Source organism: Castanea sativa, chromosome 2, assembly GCF_040712315.1.
Source record: "Castanea sativa cultivar Marrone di Chiusa Pesio chromosome 2, ASM4071231v1".
Taxonomy (NCBI): Eukaryota; Viridiplantae; Streptophyta; class Magnoliopsida; order Fagales; family Fagaceae; genus Castanea; species Castanea sativa.
Genome location: NC_134014.1, coordinates 19992593 through 20012425, shown reverse-complemented (window position 1 = coordinate 20012425; position 19833 = coordinate 19992593). Strand labels below are relative to the sequence as shown.

Sequence of the window (19833 nt, the reverse complement as noted above, 5' to 3'; positions counted from 1 at the left end):
AATGGTTAGGAAGGGAGCCGAGGATAGAATCCGAGGAGAAGGGAGTAAAAGAAAGAGTAGGAACTTACGAGTTTGTAGTTATGCGAGTTTCCACGAATTTCTTGAGAGAAAAGGCAGTGACTGATGTTTTGATATGATTAAGTTCTGAAGAAATAAATGAAGGCGCATATTTCTAAAGCGTTATGACGTGCGTAGAGCGGCCTCGAAATTGGATTCATCCCACCAAATTTTCAGGGGGCAATATGGACCATTGGATGTTCATCTCACCGTTGAACGTGGGAAATAAGGTGCAACTTGCGGTCATAAATGCGCGCATTTTGAAATTCGAAGCGCTAGACGGCATTTTCTGGGAAGTGAAACAATTTCCACATACGTGGTGAGATATGAAACATCTGGGGGAAGTTTAGGTCGGATCAAAACTCCATTTTTCTCCTCGGATAGGGAAAAATAAAGTTTTAAGGGGTTATTATGGGGAGTGAAAGAACCTAAGTGGGTATTTGGGCCTTGGGCTTTATCAATAGGTGCTAGTTCGTTCTTGACTAAAGGCCTTTAGGGCTATGAGTTGGCTCAAAAGCCGAGGGCCCGAGGATTCATCCGAGGAAGAGTCACTCCTCGAACAGATCAGTGACTACTTGGAGGTTCACTAGAAAGATCAGGGTAGAGCTCTGGAAAGACTGTAGGTTACGGAGGGAGTTCAAATATCCTTTAGACATTTCGTTGTAAGAGAAATATCTCAGGAAAAGGCTGCTGCCTCCACATTAAAGACCCTGCACCTACCTCCCTGGCCGCATTAATGGGGAAGTGACCCCTGAACAATGGAGTTCAGCCTTCTGGCTAGTATTTAAATATTTCAAGAAGGTGGTAGAAGGAAATTTTGGGTGACACGTGGATAAAGGGAGAAGGGAATGAAGTATATAAGGGAAAAAGGGGGTAGCAGAGGGGGGGGGGGTTTGAAAAAGGAACTTAAGAAGGACTAGAAGTTGTAACATTTATAATAAAAAAGAGAAATAATATACAAAGGGTCATCGGCCTACGTCCGAGGAGGTTCATTTTTTCTCTATTTGTCCATTATTTATAAATATTGTAATATTTTGGCCCATTCATCAAGTTTCGAGCACCATTGAATTGGATTGAGAACCCATACTCTACAAATTGAATTGTTTAAGGCTCATTGGGCCTGAACCCACGTATATCTTTAGGTCCAGGTGCAATTGTGCATTTACAATATTAATCTCTAATTTAATTCTAGGGTAAGAACTCAATAACATCTTCACATGCTCTAGATTAGGGTTTGTCATATATCACACACATTTTCACCATGTCTTTTAATATTAGCTTTTTGCATGCCTAGAATAAGGTTTCATCATCAATGTTTGTTTCAATATCTTTGTAATCACATGTTCTTGGATGATATTCTTCAATGATATGATGTAATCATTGGCCACTATAGTCTAGAAGACTAGTTTCAGTAAGTAGGTTTGGTGTCTTAAACCTTTAGAATCCTATAACCTAGCCTTGGAACTTAGATCTAGGATTAGTAGATTAGGCTTTTTATTGTAGTATCCTATTTTTAGATTGTAACTAGGAATTGAAACTTTGTACTTTTGTTTTATATTGTATCTAGGACCAAAGCCAAGTAATTTTCTAGTTATTATCAAAGAAATGTACAGTTTCAATTTATCAATAAGAACGATGCACTTTTTAATTTGATTTTCTTGTTTTTCCAAAAAAATAAGTGGCAACTCCAAGTAAACCCTTAATCTAGGGGGTTGATAACATTTGTAGTAGCTCTATGTCTCTTGAGAGGCAATAACATAACTCTACCTATTCATGTGAATTATGCCAAAACCTTCTTAAGGTTTGGGGTTGTGGTCTCTCACATCACCACCATAGTTTGAGCATATTGGATTAAAAGGGATCAAAACTATGGAAACAAGAAAAGCAAATCTGAAAACATTAGTAATTTATGATTGAAAATTAGTGAAAAATGCATTTCTGGGGAGTTTATGTCCTGAAAACTCTTTCAAAAGTGTTTCTTTAATCCAAAGTAGTAAAAGATATAAGCTTTCCTTACTATTTTACTCTGTGCCAAAAGATGATTTTCCTAAAGGGTCAAAAGGCATTTTTAAAGAGCCTTTTGGCTGTTCGTGTATGACTCAAATCTAATTTGGATATTGTCTAAGTGTGTGTTGTATGGGTGTGTGATGAGTCCGACATCAGGCATTTACTAGGTAGACCTAGACTTTATTAATAACTATAAGGAGCTTTAATTGTGACTAGTCTTGTAAAGGTATATCACATATGTAATTCACATTTTCTCTTGGGTCATTACATATGGTATGTAAGTAACAGAACCGGTCTGGTAACCTTGTGTGCGCTTAGATACACCCCTACAAAGTGGGACCTAACAAAGGTGTTAGGGATTTAAGTGAGGGGAGTTTGTGACACCCACGATCTGATTTGTATATTGTCTAAGTGTGTGTTGTGTAGGTGTCTAATGAGTCTCACATCGGATATTTACTAGACAAATCTAGGCTTTATTAACAACTATAAGAAATCTCAAACCAGAAAATACTAATAGAAAATCGGTCAAAACAAGAAAAATTGATCAAGAATTAGGAAAAATAAGGAACCGGTCTCTTTTTCGGTTCTTTGACTGTTTTAGTTCTTAAAACCCTGGTTTTGTTGTCAAACTGACATACTATTAATTTGAATTTGATTTGCCGCTAGAATGGCAAGAAGCTAGAATAAAGACTAATATAGGGGGAAATTACACTTTATCACTTTAAATTATGCATCAAATTTCACTTTAGACCCTAAACTATTTGAACCCCCACTTTGCACCTACTACCGCACACCCTTGGTGCGTTGGTCACTCCACAAATACAAGTGCTTGTGAGGTGTGAGGGGTAAGGGTCGGGGTTTAAGTCTCTAGGAGGGAGGTTTATACACATATACACTTAGATTAGGCTAGAGTAGAAATTCTATCTTGTATAAAAAAAAAAAAAAAAACTCCCACTTTGCACCCTAAAATATCACACACTACAAAAAAAGAGTCTACTAGCGAGGATAAAATGCCCTCGCAAAAATTCAAATGTTGTCGCAAAAAGTTATTAGCGAGAGCATATAGCCCTCGAAGGCCGTCGTATTTGCTCTTGTTGCTAAAAGAGATTTTGCGACCATACCTTCGCAAATAGATAATTTACAAGGGCAATCTACCGTCGTTATTAAACAAATTTGCCTTCACAAATATATTACTAAACGATGAAAAAAGTCGACGACTTATTTTTAGCAAGGAAAATCAGTCGTCGTTAACAACTATTTGTGAGGACCTTCATACCCTCGCAATTAATTATTTGCAAATTTCAAATTGATGACATACTTTTTAGAGATAAATATTGTCGTCATTAAAATTTATTTGTGAGGACTTTTAACCCCTTGCAATTAGTTATAAATAATAGTAACGACGTTAAACTGTCACTTAAAATGTTTTTGTAAGGGGTTAAGTGGCGTCGTTATTCCATAAACTGCGAGAGACTTTGTCGTCACTATAAAGTTATTTATGACCAAATTTTTATGTCCACTATAACAAAAGTGAACTATGATGACAAAACTTTTCGTCACAATATGTTCTTATTTCGTCACCGAAGACATATGGTGACAAAACCAATTTTTTTTATTTACATTTACTTGCCATTACATTAGCCTATTACATTAACCTGTTCATTTCCAACCACATCCATAAACAAATCATTTATTCAATTCCAACCACATCTATAAATAAATAAAAAAATTTTAAAAAAAAGCATCCATACAATTTGAAAAAGGAAATAAAGAACCATTATACTTTTAAACCATTGAACCAAGTTGTTGACAAAGTAATTACAACCATTTATATATAAATGATATCTTCCATACTTTACAAAAAATTATTTGAGTTCAAGTAGCGCCACAAAAATTGTCTTTTTGCCACCAATCCTATATCTGCACAAGTATAAAGAAAAATATATCAATACCATATCTACTGGAAGAAACAACTACTTATACAACTAATCACAAGATCGCCCAAAGTTCAATTAAATTTGATACATTGGTATTACTATCATGGATCTAGTTTAAAAATAAAGTTTGATACAAGTAACTGACTTAGTTAATGAAACTTCGCATGAGATAAAATCCTAGAAAATAATAATAAGCTAATAAGCTTATCAAGTCACTTACACAAGTGTCAACGCACTGTGAGAGTATAATTAAAGAAGAGCTACATTATGCATAAAGAACACATGACAAAGATAATAAATTGCATACCACCACAATGCAAGATGTTAGTGAATGTTTTTCCATCTTTTGCACCTACCCAGTGCTGTGTTGGTTTTATTGATATTCTAAAAACACAATGATAGTGTACTACTACCATGGCATAAACCAAAACTAAATCAAGCAGGCCCTCATATACACCTAAATGATCAACTAAACCAGTTTTGTGAGATTACCACAAACTCATCCACGCTATTCAATGTTAGCAGAGATATTTAAGGCCAAATGGCAAAAGAATCCACAAGGTTACCAAGTTTAACATGATATAGAACTTTAAGGAATTACTCCATTTGGTTATTCAACAACTTGACCACTAAACAGAACAAAATATGTTGTAAATCCTCAACAATATATTCAAGTGACAGTTTGCATTAATAAAGAAGGTGGTAACTGACTGAGTCAACAAGTTTTGATCGCGAAATCTTAAATCCTGCACTAGCCAGAGCATAAACCCTTAGTGATGCTTCTACCATTTTAAATGTTTGGCCCTGTCAAGAGAAGAAAACTAAGCTTAATTCTATGCTGGAGGAAAATTATTTGGAAACTGAAAAAAAAAAAAAAAAAAAAAAAAAAAAAAAAAAAAAAAAAAGAAAGAAGAAGAGTTATCATGATAATGACTGGCAACTTAGTGCTTCATTACCAACCTGCAAGAAGAAAAGAAACTACAACCACAAGTACTATGCAAGCCCAGTGGGTATAGCCCATTCTATATTAAAATCTTTTGAGGAATGTCACAATATAAAGGTAAAACATAAATTCTAATGCTAGAACTTTTTACTACCACAATGAGTAAACTTATGAGATGCACAAATGAACAAGTATCAAAGAAATAAATTGGAGCTGTTTGCAAGGTTGAGACAAATAAGTAAGCTAAATCTTAAATTTATTAATGGCAAAGTAGACATATTTAGTATAGGACATGATCCTAGATGCTTTAGACGAGTTTCCAACGTGCCACTAACACCTCCTATTGTCCTCATTAGTGCCACAAGAGCACTTCCTCTTATGCAAGTTATGGTTTCCCATAAGGAATATAGTTTTTAGTTCGCATCCAATAATAATAATCAAAACAACACTTTTTTACAACTTCTAGGATCACTGTGACTCTACAATGTTTGTTGCCCCTGAATCATTTCTCACCACCCTTTTTCCTCTGTAAATTTTGTAACAACAAAAAAATGAAGGCCAATTGTCTTTTTTTCTAAATTTGTTCTCTATTTAGAGAGTATAAAATGCTCTAACTAGTAATTAATTGGTAAATTATTAAACTTATGGCTTCTAGCTGTTAGGGAATATGAAACCTAAGCTAGGATCTAAGGAATACGAATTGAAAAATAGTACAAACAAAACACTAGATATATGTGGTTCTCCCAAAAAAAGGACATGCCAACGAAATTTTTGTATTCTATTACTTGGTAGTCTAGAGTCTAGACCTATGTGTAAAATTATGATAATAAGTCTAAAATGTCTTTTGTATTCTTATATATTAGAAATACCCTAATAATTGTACATACCCCACCCTAATCTACATATATGTTATCCTTTAATTTATGATAAAACGGAGAAAGAATGCCTTCATTACACAAGTGGAAAAAACTGCATATGAATTATGCTACTTTGCAAGAAAAACAACATAATAAAGAACAATATTGTTGTTCATGTGAAATTTTTTCAAATGTATCTGGTTACATAAGTTCTCCATTATTTTGATTCCCTACATACATTGGTACCGTTACTACAAAAATAACAGAATCAATATATTTCCAATGTGTTTTATAAATTCCAGAACCAATATATCTAAAGTCAGGTGATAAGCATATCAATTCTCATTAATATGAGTCCTAAAGAGACAAAAATTAAAAAATAATAATAATATTCTTTTTCAAATTTCAAAGCACAGCAAACATTTCCATCACGAGTCGATGGACATGTAACCATGGCCATGGCTCCTTTAATGCGTCCAAGCTATTTCACCCTCATAACTTGAGACTGATTATAAAATTAGTTTTTAAAAACCATAAAACCCACTATCACCCTCATCCAAATGAAAAATGATCTCAGCAAGGAATTATAACTAGACTTCTCCATACCCATGAATAAACGCAGCAACAATTATCTTAAAAAAAGTGATAAAACCCATCATTTTCCTAGGCTCTATAGAAGAAGAATCGTACCTGAGAGAAGCGTGACTGAGAGAGAGAGAGAGAGAGAGAGAGAGAGAGAAAGGTGTGACTGACAGAGAGAGAGAGGCATGAGATTGGGGATTTAGGGTTAAAGGGAAAAAAAATTCTAGCGCCCAATTTTTTTTTTTTTTTTTTTGAAAGTTGGCGCCCAAAATATTGAGGGCCCGCCTCTATTTTATTTTTCCCAAATGAAAATTATTCTAATTTATATATATATATATATAACCGAAAGCTCTAAAATTCTAACAATTTTTCATGTAAGTACAATATTTAAATAAAATTATCCTTTGATTTAAATAAAATTATTATTTTTTAGTCCAAACTTAAAAATGAATGAAATTAGATCTCTATAACAAATCCAACTTAAACTCAAACTCATCATTATCATTTTTTTTAAACAAAATTATTTTTGCTTAATCCAAACTTAACTAGGAGTGAAACTCTATTTCTATAACAAGTCCAACTTAAACTCAAACTCAAACTCAAACATTGATAATTTATCTCCAAATGTGCGAGCTAGGTTAATCATGAGCACTATAAAAGCAAAGCAAACCCCAATATATTTTTTTTAAAGCCAAATAGAGGTATGAACTCTTCTTATGTTATTTTCTTCTCCTCTACTTTGTTAAAAAAATAAAAATTATATTATGGTTTCTTATGTATTTTTAAAAAATGATTTTCATACATGAACCACAAAACTCTCTTTAGCCGTTTTTAACAAGATAAAAAAGATTGCAATAAGTGAAATTATTCTTTCGAATATAAACCATATTTCTCTTATATTTCTCTATTGTTTAGTCATGTATATTTTGTTTTGTTTCGATAATTTTTAAACAGTGAATCATCTGATTCTTTAATATTTTTTGCTCTTTCAGAAGTTTTAATTTTTGAGTTATTTTTTTGCAGTATATGAAACTATCTGACAAATTTTGTAAGCCATTGCACATTCAAGCAATGGCTTCTTCATCAAATTGTAACATAAATTGAAGTCATACAAGAGCAAATCATGCAATGGTATAGTTTTTTAAATTTTTCATAAAATTATTTTAGTCTACCATACAAATAGGTAGGTTCCTATGCATAGCACGGGTTAGCGACTACTGAAATCTAAATCTTATATATTGGGCAGGAGTGACAAAATAAACTCATTTGTCAACTCAAGCCCACCCAATTTTCATGCCAATCGGATGTAATCCAACCGTTGGATTACATGTCCTATATGGTCTTAACATGCATGCCAATTTTCATGCCAATCGGATGTAATTTACCATTTGATCTATAAACTCATCTTTTATGCATTATTTTAAACTACAAAAACTTGAATTTAGACAATTAATTGATGACATAATTATTAATTTTTGATCACCTTGAAATTTTAAAATCATGAAAAATATATGAAGATAATGTAATCTAACGGTAGATTTGTCAAAATTCATATCGAATTAAGAAATATAGGGTTGGGTTTGAGTTAGACTTGATGTAACTCTAAAAAATGTTACACCACTCAGTAACTTATTATTAAATTCATATTTTGGAAATCCAACAGTTGGATTACATGTTCTATATGTTCTTAAAATACATGCTAATTTTCATGCCAATCGGATGTAATTTACCATTTGATCTTTAAACTCATCTTTTATGCGTTATTTTAAACTACAAAAACTTGAATCTAAACAATTGATTGATGACATAATTATTAATCTTTGATCACCTTGAAATTTAGTAAGCATGAAAATATATGAAGATAATTTAATTTAACGGTAGATTTATCAAAATTCATATTGAATTAAGAAATATAGGGTTGAGTTCAAGTTACACCTGATTTAACTCTAAAAAATATTACACCACCCAGTAACTTATTATTGAACTCATATTTCGAAAATCTAACCGTTAGATTACATGTTCTATATGTTCTTAACATGCATGCCAATTTTCATGCCAATCGGATGTAATTTACCATTTAAGCTTTAAACTCATCTTTTATGCGTTATTTTAAACTACAAAAACTTGAATTTAGACAATTAATTGATGACATGAATTTAACTCTTTATTATGACTAACTCTTTTTTACTCAAATACATCATAGGCGGTCCAAGCTTCATTCATGGCTGAGGAATGGGTAGATCACTCACTGGATCTTGCCCGAAAAGCTGATCAGAATGCCGAGGCGGCAGTGAGGGCACAAAAAGAAGCTGAGCTGAACTTGAAAGAGACCCTCACCCACCTGTCCGAGGTAGAGAAGGCTCACAAGAATGCTGAGTCGGCCCTGAAGAGCTACGAGTCTCAAGCAAACCTTGCTCTTGAAGCTCAAAAACAAGCTCAAAGCAGACTTGCTCTTACTGTCGTTGAGCTTAAGCAAGCTCAAGACAAACTGGCCGCCAAGGAGCAGGAACAAGCCGTAGCGGAACAAGCAGCATATGATGCAGGCATGAAAAAGGCTTCGGATAGCTTGGCCGCCCAACTCAAAGGTGTTGCCAGGGCGTTTTGCTTGGAGGTATGGGGTCATGCCATGGATGCTGCTGGGGTGGCTGCCGATGCTGAACTTCGAGCTCCAGATAGTGTTTACTATCCTTCGGCATTACGGCTTGCTCCTGATCCCCCCATGCCACCAAGTGAAACAGCTGCGCCTGTTCCTATTCCTGATCCTTCTGGTGCAGCAGCCTCCAAAGGCCATTCTCCCCCAGCTCAGTCCGTGGAAGGAGTAGTTGAGGGTGATGTGGCTGAAGAACCAAAAAAGAAGAAAAAAGATAAAGAACCAGAGAAAAGGAAGGACAAACAGCCTGCTGCCTAACCATTCTATCATAGTTGTTTCCTTCTTCTTTTTGCTGTTTTCTTACTTCTTTTCTTTTTTATCGGATGTAAGGGGTTACATATTTGCCCCAATTTTGTAACGGATATTCGTTAAGAGATTAATGTTTAGTCCTCTTCTATTGTTTCATACACAAGTCTAATTTCAATGTGCTACCCTGCAATTGTTACTTTATACGCATTCAGAAGCTTACTAAAAAAGATCATAATACTACTTTAACTTGTTCGTTGTACTTATGATTTTTAATAAACGCGAAAAGCTTAACCTAAGTTCCATAACTTCATTACTCAACCTTTTGACATTTGAGAGAAGGAATAAAATCCAATATGATAACAAGCAACGAGACTTAATGATTTATTTATGCCACTGCTTTAGACGTTTGAAATCCTTTAGCCGTGATCTTGTTGGACTTACAATTCCTGTGTAATGGTTTGCAAGTGGTTAATTTTTCTTAGACTTGTGGCCCGAGGAGCCGAACAAGCACTAAGGTCATTTTAACACTTAGGTTTTTGCAAGTGATTAATTTCTCTTAGGCTTGTGGCCCGAGGAGCCGAACAAGCACTAAGGTCAGTTTAACACTTAGTTTTTTGCAAGTGATTAATTTCTCTTAGGCTTGTGGCCCGAGGAGCCGAACAAGCACTAAGGTCAGTTTAACACTTAGGTTTTTTGCAAGTGATTAATTTCTCTTAGGCTTGTGGCCCGAGGAGCCGAACAAGCACTAAGGTCAGTTTAACACTTAGGTTTTTTGCAAGTGATTAATTTCTCTTAGGCTTGTGGCCCGAGGAGCCGAACAAGCACTAAGGTCAGTTTAACACTTAGGTTTTTTGCAAGTGATTAATTTCTCTTAGGCTTGTGGCCCGAGGAGCCGAACAAGCACTAAGGTCAGTTTAACACTTAGGTTTTTGCAAGTGCAGAATCAAAACGAACAGAAGCCTCACACAAAAGGAGATTCTTTTCTTAATAATAATATCGTCGTAAGTTATTTACATTCCAAGGGCGAGGAATCACCCTTCCATCCAGATCCTCTAAACGATAAGCCCCTACACCTGCCATTGAGGTAATTCTATATGGCCCCTCCCAGTTAGGACCCAACTTTCCCCAGGCGGGATTCTTTGCTACCCCCACTACCTTTCTTAGTACCAAATCTCCTGGAACCAAGGGCCTGGTCCTAACTCCCTTGTCATATGTCCGCCGAGCTTCGCCGATAGTTGCCCATCTTCACATTGGCTATTTCTCTACTTTCCTCGATAGTATTCAAACAATCATTCATCAGATCGTGATTGCTCGCTTCGTCATACTGGTCGGACTTCAGGGTGGGAAAACCTGACTCTAATGGTATTATAGCTTCCATTCCATACGTCATTGAAAAGTGGAGTCTCGCCTTGATCTTCGGGGTGTAGTGCGATAAGCCCATAATACATGAGGTAATTCTTCTACCTGACCTCTCCCTTAGAGTCATCCAATCGTTTCTTCAAACCCGCCAAGATGACTTTATTTGTTACTTCGGCCTGTCCATTTCCTTGGGGATAATACGGTGTGGAATATCCATTTCTTATTCCCATTTCTGCGCAGTACCGCCGGAAAACCTTGCTATCAAATTGAAGACCATTATCAGATATCAAGGTGTGTGGGACCCCGAAGCGAGTTATGATATTTTTCCAGATGAATCTTTTTGCATCCACATCCCTAATGTTGGCTAATGGCTCGGCCTCCACCCATTTCGTGAAGTAATCCATGCCGACAATGAGCCATCTCCTATTACCCGTTGCTCGAGGAAACGGCCCGACGATATCTAAACCCCACTTAGCAAAGGGCCATGGGCTGGACAACGGATTTAAGTTACCCCCTGGTTGATGTACATTGGGCGCAAACCTTTGACATTGATCACACTTCTTGGCATACTCTTGAGAGGTTCTCTGCATGCTTGGCCACCAATACCCTTGGGTCATGGCTCTATGAGCTAATGATCTACCTCCAGTGTGGCTCCCACACACACCCTCATGCAATTCTTCCAGCAAAGGTTCCACGGCTTCAAGATGTACGCAAAGGAGGTACGGACCTGCATAGGAACGCCTATAGAGTTTTTGCTCCTCCGATAGCCAGTAACGGGGTGCGCTTCTTCGTATCGTCTCGGCCATTTTTCCATCTTCAGGTAGTATTTTGTGCTGTAAGAAGGCTATAATTGGGTCCATCCAGCTTGGGCCTACATGAATGCTGTGAACCCATACTGCCGGGATGCTTGTCAAGCTAGAGGACAACAAATCCTCCACCATAACCATACGCGGTAACTTCGATCCCAGCGAAGTGGCAAACATTGCTAACGAATCAGCATGAGAATTATGTCCCCTTGGGACTTGCTGTACCTTGAAACTGTCAAACAAACCCAACACCCCCTGGACTCGTTTCAGATAGCTTTTCATCCGCTCATCTTTTGCCTCAAACTCTCCATTAACTTGCCCGACCACCAATCAGGAATCACAGAACACCCTCACTACTTTTCCTCCCAAATATCTAACCATCTGGGAGCCTACTAAGAGAGCCTCGTACTCGGCCTCATTATTAGTTGCTGGGAATCCTAACCTCAATGACTTTTCAATGACTAGTTTCTCAGGGGATATTAACACAACTCCAACCTCGGCTCCCTTTCGATTCGATGCCCCATCCGTGTAGACTTCCCATGGAGTGATATTTTCCGTTCCAATGGACATTATTGTCATCACGGCATCTTCGGGGTGAGCCTGACCGTCCGTGAACTCGGCCACGAAGTCGGCAAGGATTTGCCCTTTGATTGCTGTCCGGGGCATATACTTGATATCATAAGCTCCCAGCTTGGTTCCCCACTTTGCTACACGACCCGTATAATCTGACTTCCGCGTGATAGCTTGTAGAGGCAACTGAGTGAGTACTACCACGGTGTGAACTTGGAAGTAATGAGGCAATTTCCTTGTTGCGTGCACCACGGCTAGAAGCGCTTTTTCCAGCAGTAGGTATCGCTGTTCAACTTCTTGCAAGGACTTGCTGACATAGTATATTGGTTTCTGGACCCCGTTATCATTCCGTATTAAGACAAGACTTACGGAGTGATTTGTAACGGCTAGATAAGCATATAGCACCTCTTCCTTCTCGGGCGTCGATAATATCGGCGGTCTAGATAAGTATTGCTTTAAATCCTCAAAAGCCAAATTGCATTCGTTAGACCACTGGAAATCTTTCCACCTGTGCAAAAGGCGATAAAATGGGCGGCACCTGTCTGCGGACCGTGAAATGAACCTGTTCAAGGCTGCAATCATGCCAGCTAATTTCTGCACCTCTTTCGGGTTCCGAGGGGGATGCAATCCTAAGACAGCCTTAATTTGGTCAGGATTAACTTCAATGCCCCGATGAGTAATCATGTACCCCAAAAATTTTCCCGAGCCCACTCCGAAAGAACACTTTGATGCGTTCAAGCGTAACTTATACTTTCTTAACACCGAGAAGGTCTCCTGCAAATCTGTCAAATGGTCTTCTGTTTTCTTACTTTTGATTACCATATCATCGATATAAGCTTCCATGTTACGTCCCAATTGCGCATCAAACATTCTGGTCACCATTCGTTGATAAGTGGACCCTGCATTCTTTAGACCAAAGGGCATTACTCGGTAATGGTAGTTACCATTCGGGGCACGAAAAGCCGTCTTCTCCTGATCATTCAGTGACAACGGGATTTGATGATACCCTTGGAACGCATCCAAGAAACTCATTCGGGGGTGCCCCACAGTTGCATCCACCAATTGGTCAATTCTAGGAATAGGGAAAGGATCCTTGGGACATGCCCTATTAAGATCTGTAAAGTCAATACAGACTCTCCATTTCCCATTCTTCTTTTTTACTACAACAGTATTGGCCAGCCATTCAGGATAGAAGATTTCCTTGATCGCACCGGCTTGCTTTAGCTTACCAACCTCCTCTTTAACTGCCTCGGCGTGCTCTTGAGATGCTCGCCGAGGAGGCTGCTGTCTAGGCGTAGCATGAGGGTTAATATTCAAATGGTGGCAGATAACTTCTGGATTAATTCCTGGTACATCATAAGTCGTCCATGCAAAAACATCGATATTATCTCGCAAGAATTGAATCAACTCTTCTCTTTCCTGTGTCGGCAGCTTGGATCCGACTTGAAAATACTTCTCTTTATCTTCCCCAATAATTACCTTGGTTAGCTTCTCGGCAGATCCTTCATCCTCAATCAGGCCGACTTCCCGAGCAGCCTCCTTTAATTGCTATGATGTCTCAGGAACGTCCCCTTCCAACGAACCTCAGCCTGTGCGAATAGTGGCAGACATTAGACATTGCCTAGCCACCGTTTGACTGCCATGTAACACTCCCACGCTTCCCCCTGTTGGGTACTTCACCATCACGTGTAAAGTTGATGAAACTGCCTCCATTGCATGCAACCACGGTCTAGCCAAAATGGCCGTGTATGGAGAATATGCCATAACAACTATGAAGTTTACCTGTACTTCGGAACCCTCCACCTGCACGGGCAGCCTAATCATTCCTCGTGGGATCACCTGGTTTCCATCAAAACCGACCAAGGGATGGTCGTATTTTTCCAAGTCCTCCTCTTTCAACTTTAATCCATTGAATAGGTCCGGATACATAATCTCGGCACCACTTCCATCGTCCACCAAGACTCATTTCACATCATATCCCCCGATACGAACTGTGACGACCAAGGCATCATCGTGGGGTTGAAACGTTCCCTCTTTATCCTTATCAGAAAAACCCAAAGTAAGTGTCACCGAGGACCTGAGTCTTTTATTTGTTTGATGATTCTCTTCCACGTCCTCATTCCCATACTTGTTTTGAACGGTCATGACCCGAGAAGGTTTCCCAAAGTCTCCTCTCGGCTGGGTCAAGATGACGTTAATAGTGCCTAAAGATGGTTGAGGGGCCTGACCCCAAAACTTCCGAGTATCTAGTTGTTCCTGATTCCCATTCGGCTTTGCCAATAAGTGATTGATCTTCCCGGCCCTAATCAATTGATTTAAATGGTCACGCAACGTCCGGCACTTCTCCGTGGTATGTCCCTTATCCTGGTGGTAATGGCAGTGGAGGTTTTGGTTCCTCATGGATGCATCTCCACTCATTTTGTTTGGTGGCCTAAAATATGGCTCATGCCGAATTTTCTCCAGTATGTGATGCACAGGTTCCTTAAATAGTGAGTTAACTAGAGGAGACTCGGCGGTCCTCGGATGGCTTGTAAAGTCTCGCTTGGGCCGAATACCTTGAAACCCCCCTACCCGAAGATCCTTCCTCTCTAGATACCCTTTCATTTTGCCTTTGCTTTGCATCTGATCCTCTTCTACCCGTTTATATTTATCTATCCGGTCCATAAGCTGACGCATGTCTATCGCGGCCTTCATTGTCAAAGACTTCCTTAACCCATGCTCCGTGGGAAGACCCACCTTGAAAGTTCTCACAGCTACACTCTCCACATCCCCATCAATTTCATTATACGTTTCCCGCATCGGTCAGAATAGGTTTTGAGTGTTTCACCTTCCCTCATAGACATAGACAGTAGAGCATCCAAAGGTTTTGGAATCCTTGTACAAGTTATGAACCTTGCTCCAAATGCCCTAGTCAATTCCTCAAAAGACCTCAGGGAACCTTCTGCCCAAGCATCAAACCACCTCATAGCCACGGGACCCAAACTGGAGGGAAAAACTCTACACATCAATGCCTCATTATTCGAATAAACGGCCATCTTCTGACTAAAATGACTAACGTGCTCTACAGGGTCAGTCCTCCCGTTATACACAGTAAAGATGGGTTGGGAAAACCTACGAGGTAGCTTTTGCCCCGTTTATCCTTGCCACAAAAAGGATTTGGCAATTTGTCTCGTGGCTTTACCCATTGCATCACTCCCGTCCTCGCGATATATTCCATCGCACGGGCATCCTCGTCACTTTCGGCCGTTCGCCCTAACGCCCGAAGACACACTAGCACGGGTCATACTTCGAGTAGGCTCAAACGTTGGGGGATGAATTCCTCCTGGGTTTGCTTCCGAACTATCACTGGAAGAGCTAGCATGACCCTTACGTCTACGCTTCTTACTGTCCACGCGCTTGCGTAAGTATGCTATCTCAGATTGCATCTGTCGCAATACATCGTCGCGAGACATGTGCCCCTCAGTTAACGATCTTTGCTTAGCCCTCTGACCGCCATCATATTCCTTCACCACCCCCGAAGTATGTCCTTTCCCCTTGTCACGCTGGAGACTTACAGCTACGTCCCTGCTTCGTGAACTTACTGATTCTTCCCCTTCTAAATACACCTCCGTCATACACTTCTAAATGGATTATGCTACGCTGTTGTTGTTCCCACAGACGGCGCCAATTGTAAGGACCAAAAAAGAAGAAAAACCAGCTCAAAAACGTTACTGCTGCTTTATTCACTTCAAAGTCCTCGTACAATACATTTGGTAGAGAGGGTTCAACAACAAAAAGCCCCTCTCTATAATGCCCCGACTCTTATTTATACTATTTGCTCTTTTCATCATGGCTCTACACCTCACAAGCTACTATGTTTTTCCTTCTGGCACCTGTCTGTCGGTAATGGAGCAGAGTTCTAGCTTTGCATTCAACACTGTTCAGGTCATATCCACATTAATGCAACGGATTGATCTGATATCTCCCAATTAATGCGGCCAGAATGGTTGTTGCTGGGCATTTAATGCATCTCTCTAACTTAGCCTACCACCTTCGGATATTTGTAACCCTTATGTCAGCAATGCCCATGTCACATCATCTTCGGGTATTTTCAGGTAACTTTCCTTACTCCTTTGCTCCATCTTACCTACTGTATATCGGCCTTCCTCTCTTCGGGTCTTCGGGTTCTCGGGTCCTCGGAACCTCACAGTAATCTAACGGTAGATTTGTTAAAATTCACATCGAATTAAGAAATATAGGGTTGGGTTCAAGTTACACCTAACATAACTCTAAAAATTGTTACACCACCCAATAACTAATTATTGAATTCATATTTTGAAAATCCAATCATTGGATTACATGTTCTATATGGTCTTAACATGTATGCCAATTTTCATTTCAATCGGATGTAATTTACCATTGATCTATAAACTCAAATTTTATGCATTATTTTAAACTACTAAAGCTTGAATTTAGACAATTGATTAATAACATGACTATTAATCTTTGATCACCTTGAAATTTTGTAAGCGTGAAAAATATATGAAAATAACGTAATCTAACGGTAGATTTGTCAAAATTCACATCGAATTAAGAAATATAGGGTTAGATTCAAGTTACACCTGACATAACTCTAAAAAATGTTACACCACCCAATTACTTATTATTGAATTCATATTTTGAAAATCCAACCCTTAGATTACATGTTCTATATGTTCTTAACATGCATCCCAAGTTTCATGTCAATCGGATGTAATTTACCATTTGATCTATAAACTCATCTTTTATGCATTATTTTAAACTACAAAAACTTGAATTTAGACAATTAATTGATGACATAACTATTAATCTTTGATTACCTTGAAAATTTGTGTGCATGAAAAATATATGAAGATAGTGTTATCTCACGGAAGATTTGTCAAAATTCACATCAAATTAAGAAATATAGGATTGGGTTCAAGTTACACCTGACGTAATTCTAAAAAATGTTACACCACCCAATAACTTTTTATTGAATTCATATTTTCAAAATTCAACCGTTTGATTACATGCTCTATATGTTCTTAACTTGCATGCCAATTTTTATGCCAATCGGATGTAATTTACCATTTGATCTATAAACTCATCTTTTTGTCATTATTTTAAACTACAAAAACTTGAATTTAAACAATTGATTGATGACATGGCAATTAATATTTGATCGTCTTGAAATTTTATAAGCATGAAAAATATATGAAGATAATATAATCTAACGGTAGATTTGTCAAATTCAGATCGAAATAAGAAATACAGAGTTGGGTTCAAGTTACACGTGATGTAACTCTAAAAAATGTTACATCACCTAATAACTTATTATTGAATTCATATTTTGAAAATCCAACCGTCGATTACATGCTTTATATGTTCTTAACATGCATCACAATTTTCATGCCAATCAGATTGAATTTACCATTTAATTTATAAACTCGTCTTTTATGCATTATTTTAATGGGAAGAAATTTTTATTCACTTTTGAGAGAGAGAGAGAGAGAGAGAGAGAGAGAGAGAGTACAAAAGGCTGAAATTCTTGAATTTTAGGCTACCATTTTGAAGTTGAAAGTGCAATAATTTTTTTATGGGTACAATTGTTTAGAAAATAATGATAGACCTTTCTTATATAGGATATATATAAAAGGGTTTTTTTTTTTTCTTTTAGACTGTAAACAAAAGGTTCATCTAAAGAATATAAATATCTAGATGTTTATATGTTTTTTTTTCTTTGAATTTTAGAATAACTTTTATCTCAAAAAATATATATATATATATTTTTTTATGATTTTTTGTGAAGATCAGTCGTAGCTCTCGCAAATAATTTACTATTAGTAAGGGCATATTTTTAACCCACACAAAAAATAAACTTTTTGCAAGGGATTTTTATTGTCCCTCGGAAATAATTTAGTGGAAGCATTTCCCTCCAAAAATTTTGACATTTTAATGATTATTTGTGAAGGTCGATCCTACCGCCAAATAATTTAGTATTAGTGATGGCTTTTTTTTAACCGTCACAAATAATACACTTTTTGGGAGAGTTTTTTAATTGTCCCTCACAAATAATATGGAGGGAAAATTTCCCTCTAAAATATTAGTATTTGTGACAGCTATAAGACATAATTGCGACAGCTTTTTTTGTTGGTCACAAATATTTCATATTTTACCAAGTATTTGCGAGGGCTTTATTTTGCCATTACAAATAATATTTCTTGAGAGGGCTTTTTGGGTCCGTCGAAAATTCTTGGTCGCTAATAGGCATTTTTTTTGTAGTGACACTTTGCATCTTAGTGATACTTTTACTATTATTTTTAACAAAATACTACTGTGACAAGCACATGCATTTTGCTTGGATGTTACAAACTAAAAAAGATTGAAACACCCTTCTTCAAAATCAATTAAAACATAAGCCAAGTTTTCTCAAATCTCCCTCCCTGGCTCGTGCATGCCGGCCTCTTCCCCAAATTCAAATTCTTGTAAACCCTAAATCCCCAATTCAGAAATTGCTTCTGCTCCACCACCACTCCACCGTCCCTCTGCCATCTCTCCACTGCTGCGACATTGTCCCTCGACAATTATTCCCATTTCATCACTCAATTCTAACTTCTAAGTTTACCTCTCTCTCTCCATTACATATTGCAAGCCAAGAGTGGAGATGAATTTAAGAAGGGACCCTGTCATTGCTTTGGAGGTTGAGATTTGAGATCCATTAGAGTCTTTTTCTGTGCTGAGATGATGTTGTTGCAGATAGTTGGTGATGCTTTAGAGCCGTGGATGATAACGATGAACCAAAACATTTTGCTTCAAGATTAGCTTTTCGTTCTACTCCTGGGTGATTTGCATATGGGTATTGTTTAGTCAGCATTGTGAAATGGGTATTTTGTGCATATGGGTAATTTAGTGTTTATCAGTGAGCGACTATTCCAAATGCCTATTTGTCAGTTTGTGGTGGAACCAGTAACTAAAGGGTGACACGCAAGTAATACTACTTATGACTATGAGAAGTTTTCCAAAAACACCAAAACATAATAATAATAATAATAACAATAATAAGGGATGTGTTAAGGGCACCGCAAGGTGACCGTTAACAACAATATTTTTATATTTTTTTTGACAATTTTTTGTCTTTATTCACTTTTATGTCAAATTTTTAACTTTTTAAGTACTATATGGTGTACTTTTTGACTTTTTTTTTTCCTGACATTTTTTTGGTCAATTTTCACCTTAACAAGCACCGAATCGATGCTTGTTAACAAATCCTTAGCAATAAATACTAGAAGGTTGTTTCGGTCTTTTAGGTTTGTTCTACCTAAGCAAAATGCGGAAGGATGTTTTAATCTTTTAAGTTTATTCTACTTAAGCAAAATACATGTATTTGTCACGTTCAATAGCATTCAGTTAAAAATAATAGCAAAAGTAACATTGGGGTGCAAAATGTGATAAGTATAATAGTTTAAGGTGTAAAATGTGCATTTAAATAGTTTAAGGTAATGTAATATGGTGCATAGTTTAAGGTGGTAAAGAAATGGTGGGATAAAATAAAGATTTTTTTTTTTTTTAGAGAGTTTCAACTAATAGCGTCCACTTCTGATAATAGTTCTTTATCATCAGACCAAGATACCAATCAGTTTTTTGTGTAGGCGTAGATTTAGTTTTCATGACAACCAATTCTTCTCACTCAAAAGAAAAAAAAAAAAAAGAAAAAAAAAATCTCCCCCTACTGTATCATATATCAGACAGAAAATGAGATTAACAGCTAATACGTTTCCAATTTCTGTTAAATACGAATTGACGTACCAACAGGCATGGA

General features: G+C 37.3%; 1 protein-coding gene across 1 annotated transcript; it reads right to left on the bottom strand.

The window, feature by feature from the left end:
• Positions 1–13979: 13979 nt before the first annotated feature.
• LOC142625019 (uncharacterized) lies at positions 13980–14693 on the bottom strand. The gene has a single exon (XM_075798734.1). It carries the CDS (start codon positions 14691–14693, stop codon positions 13980–13982), a length of 714 nt encoding a protein of 237 aa, XP_075654849.1.
• Positions 14694–19833: the final 5140 nt, after the last annotated feature.

Bases quoted from the DNA above. Each gene is read 5' to 3' on its own strand.
- LOC142625019 (XM_075798734.1), bottom strand. From the start codon at position 14,693: ATGCGTCAGCTTATGGACCGGATAGATAAATATAAACGGGTAGAAGAG.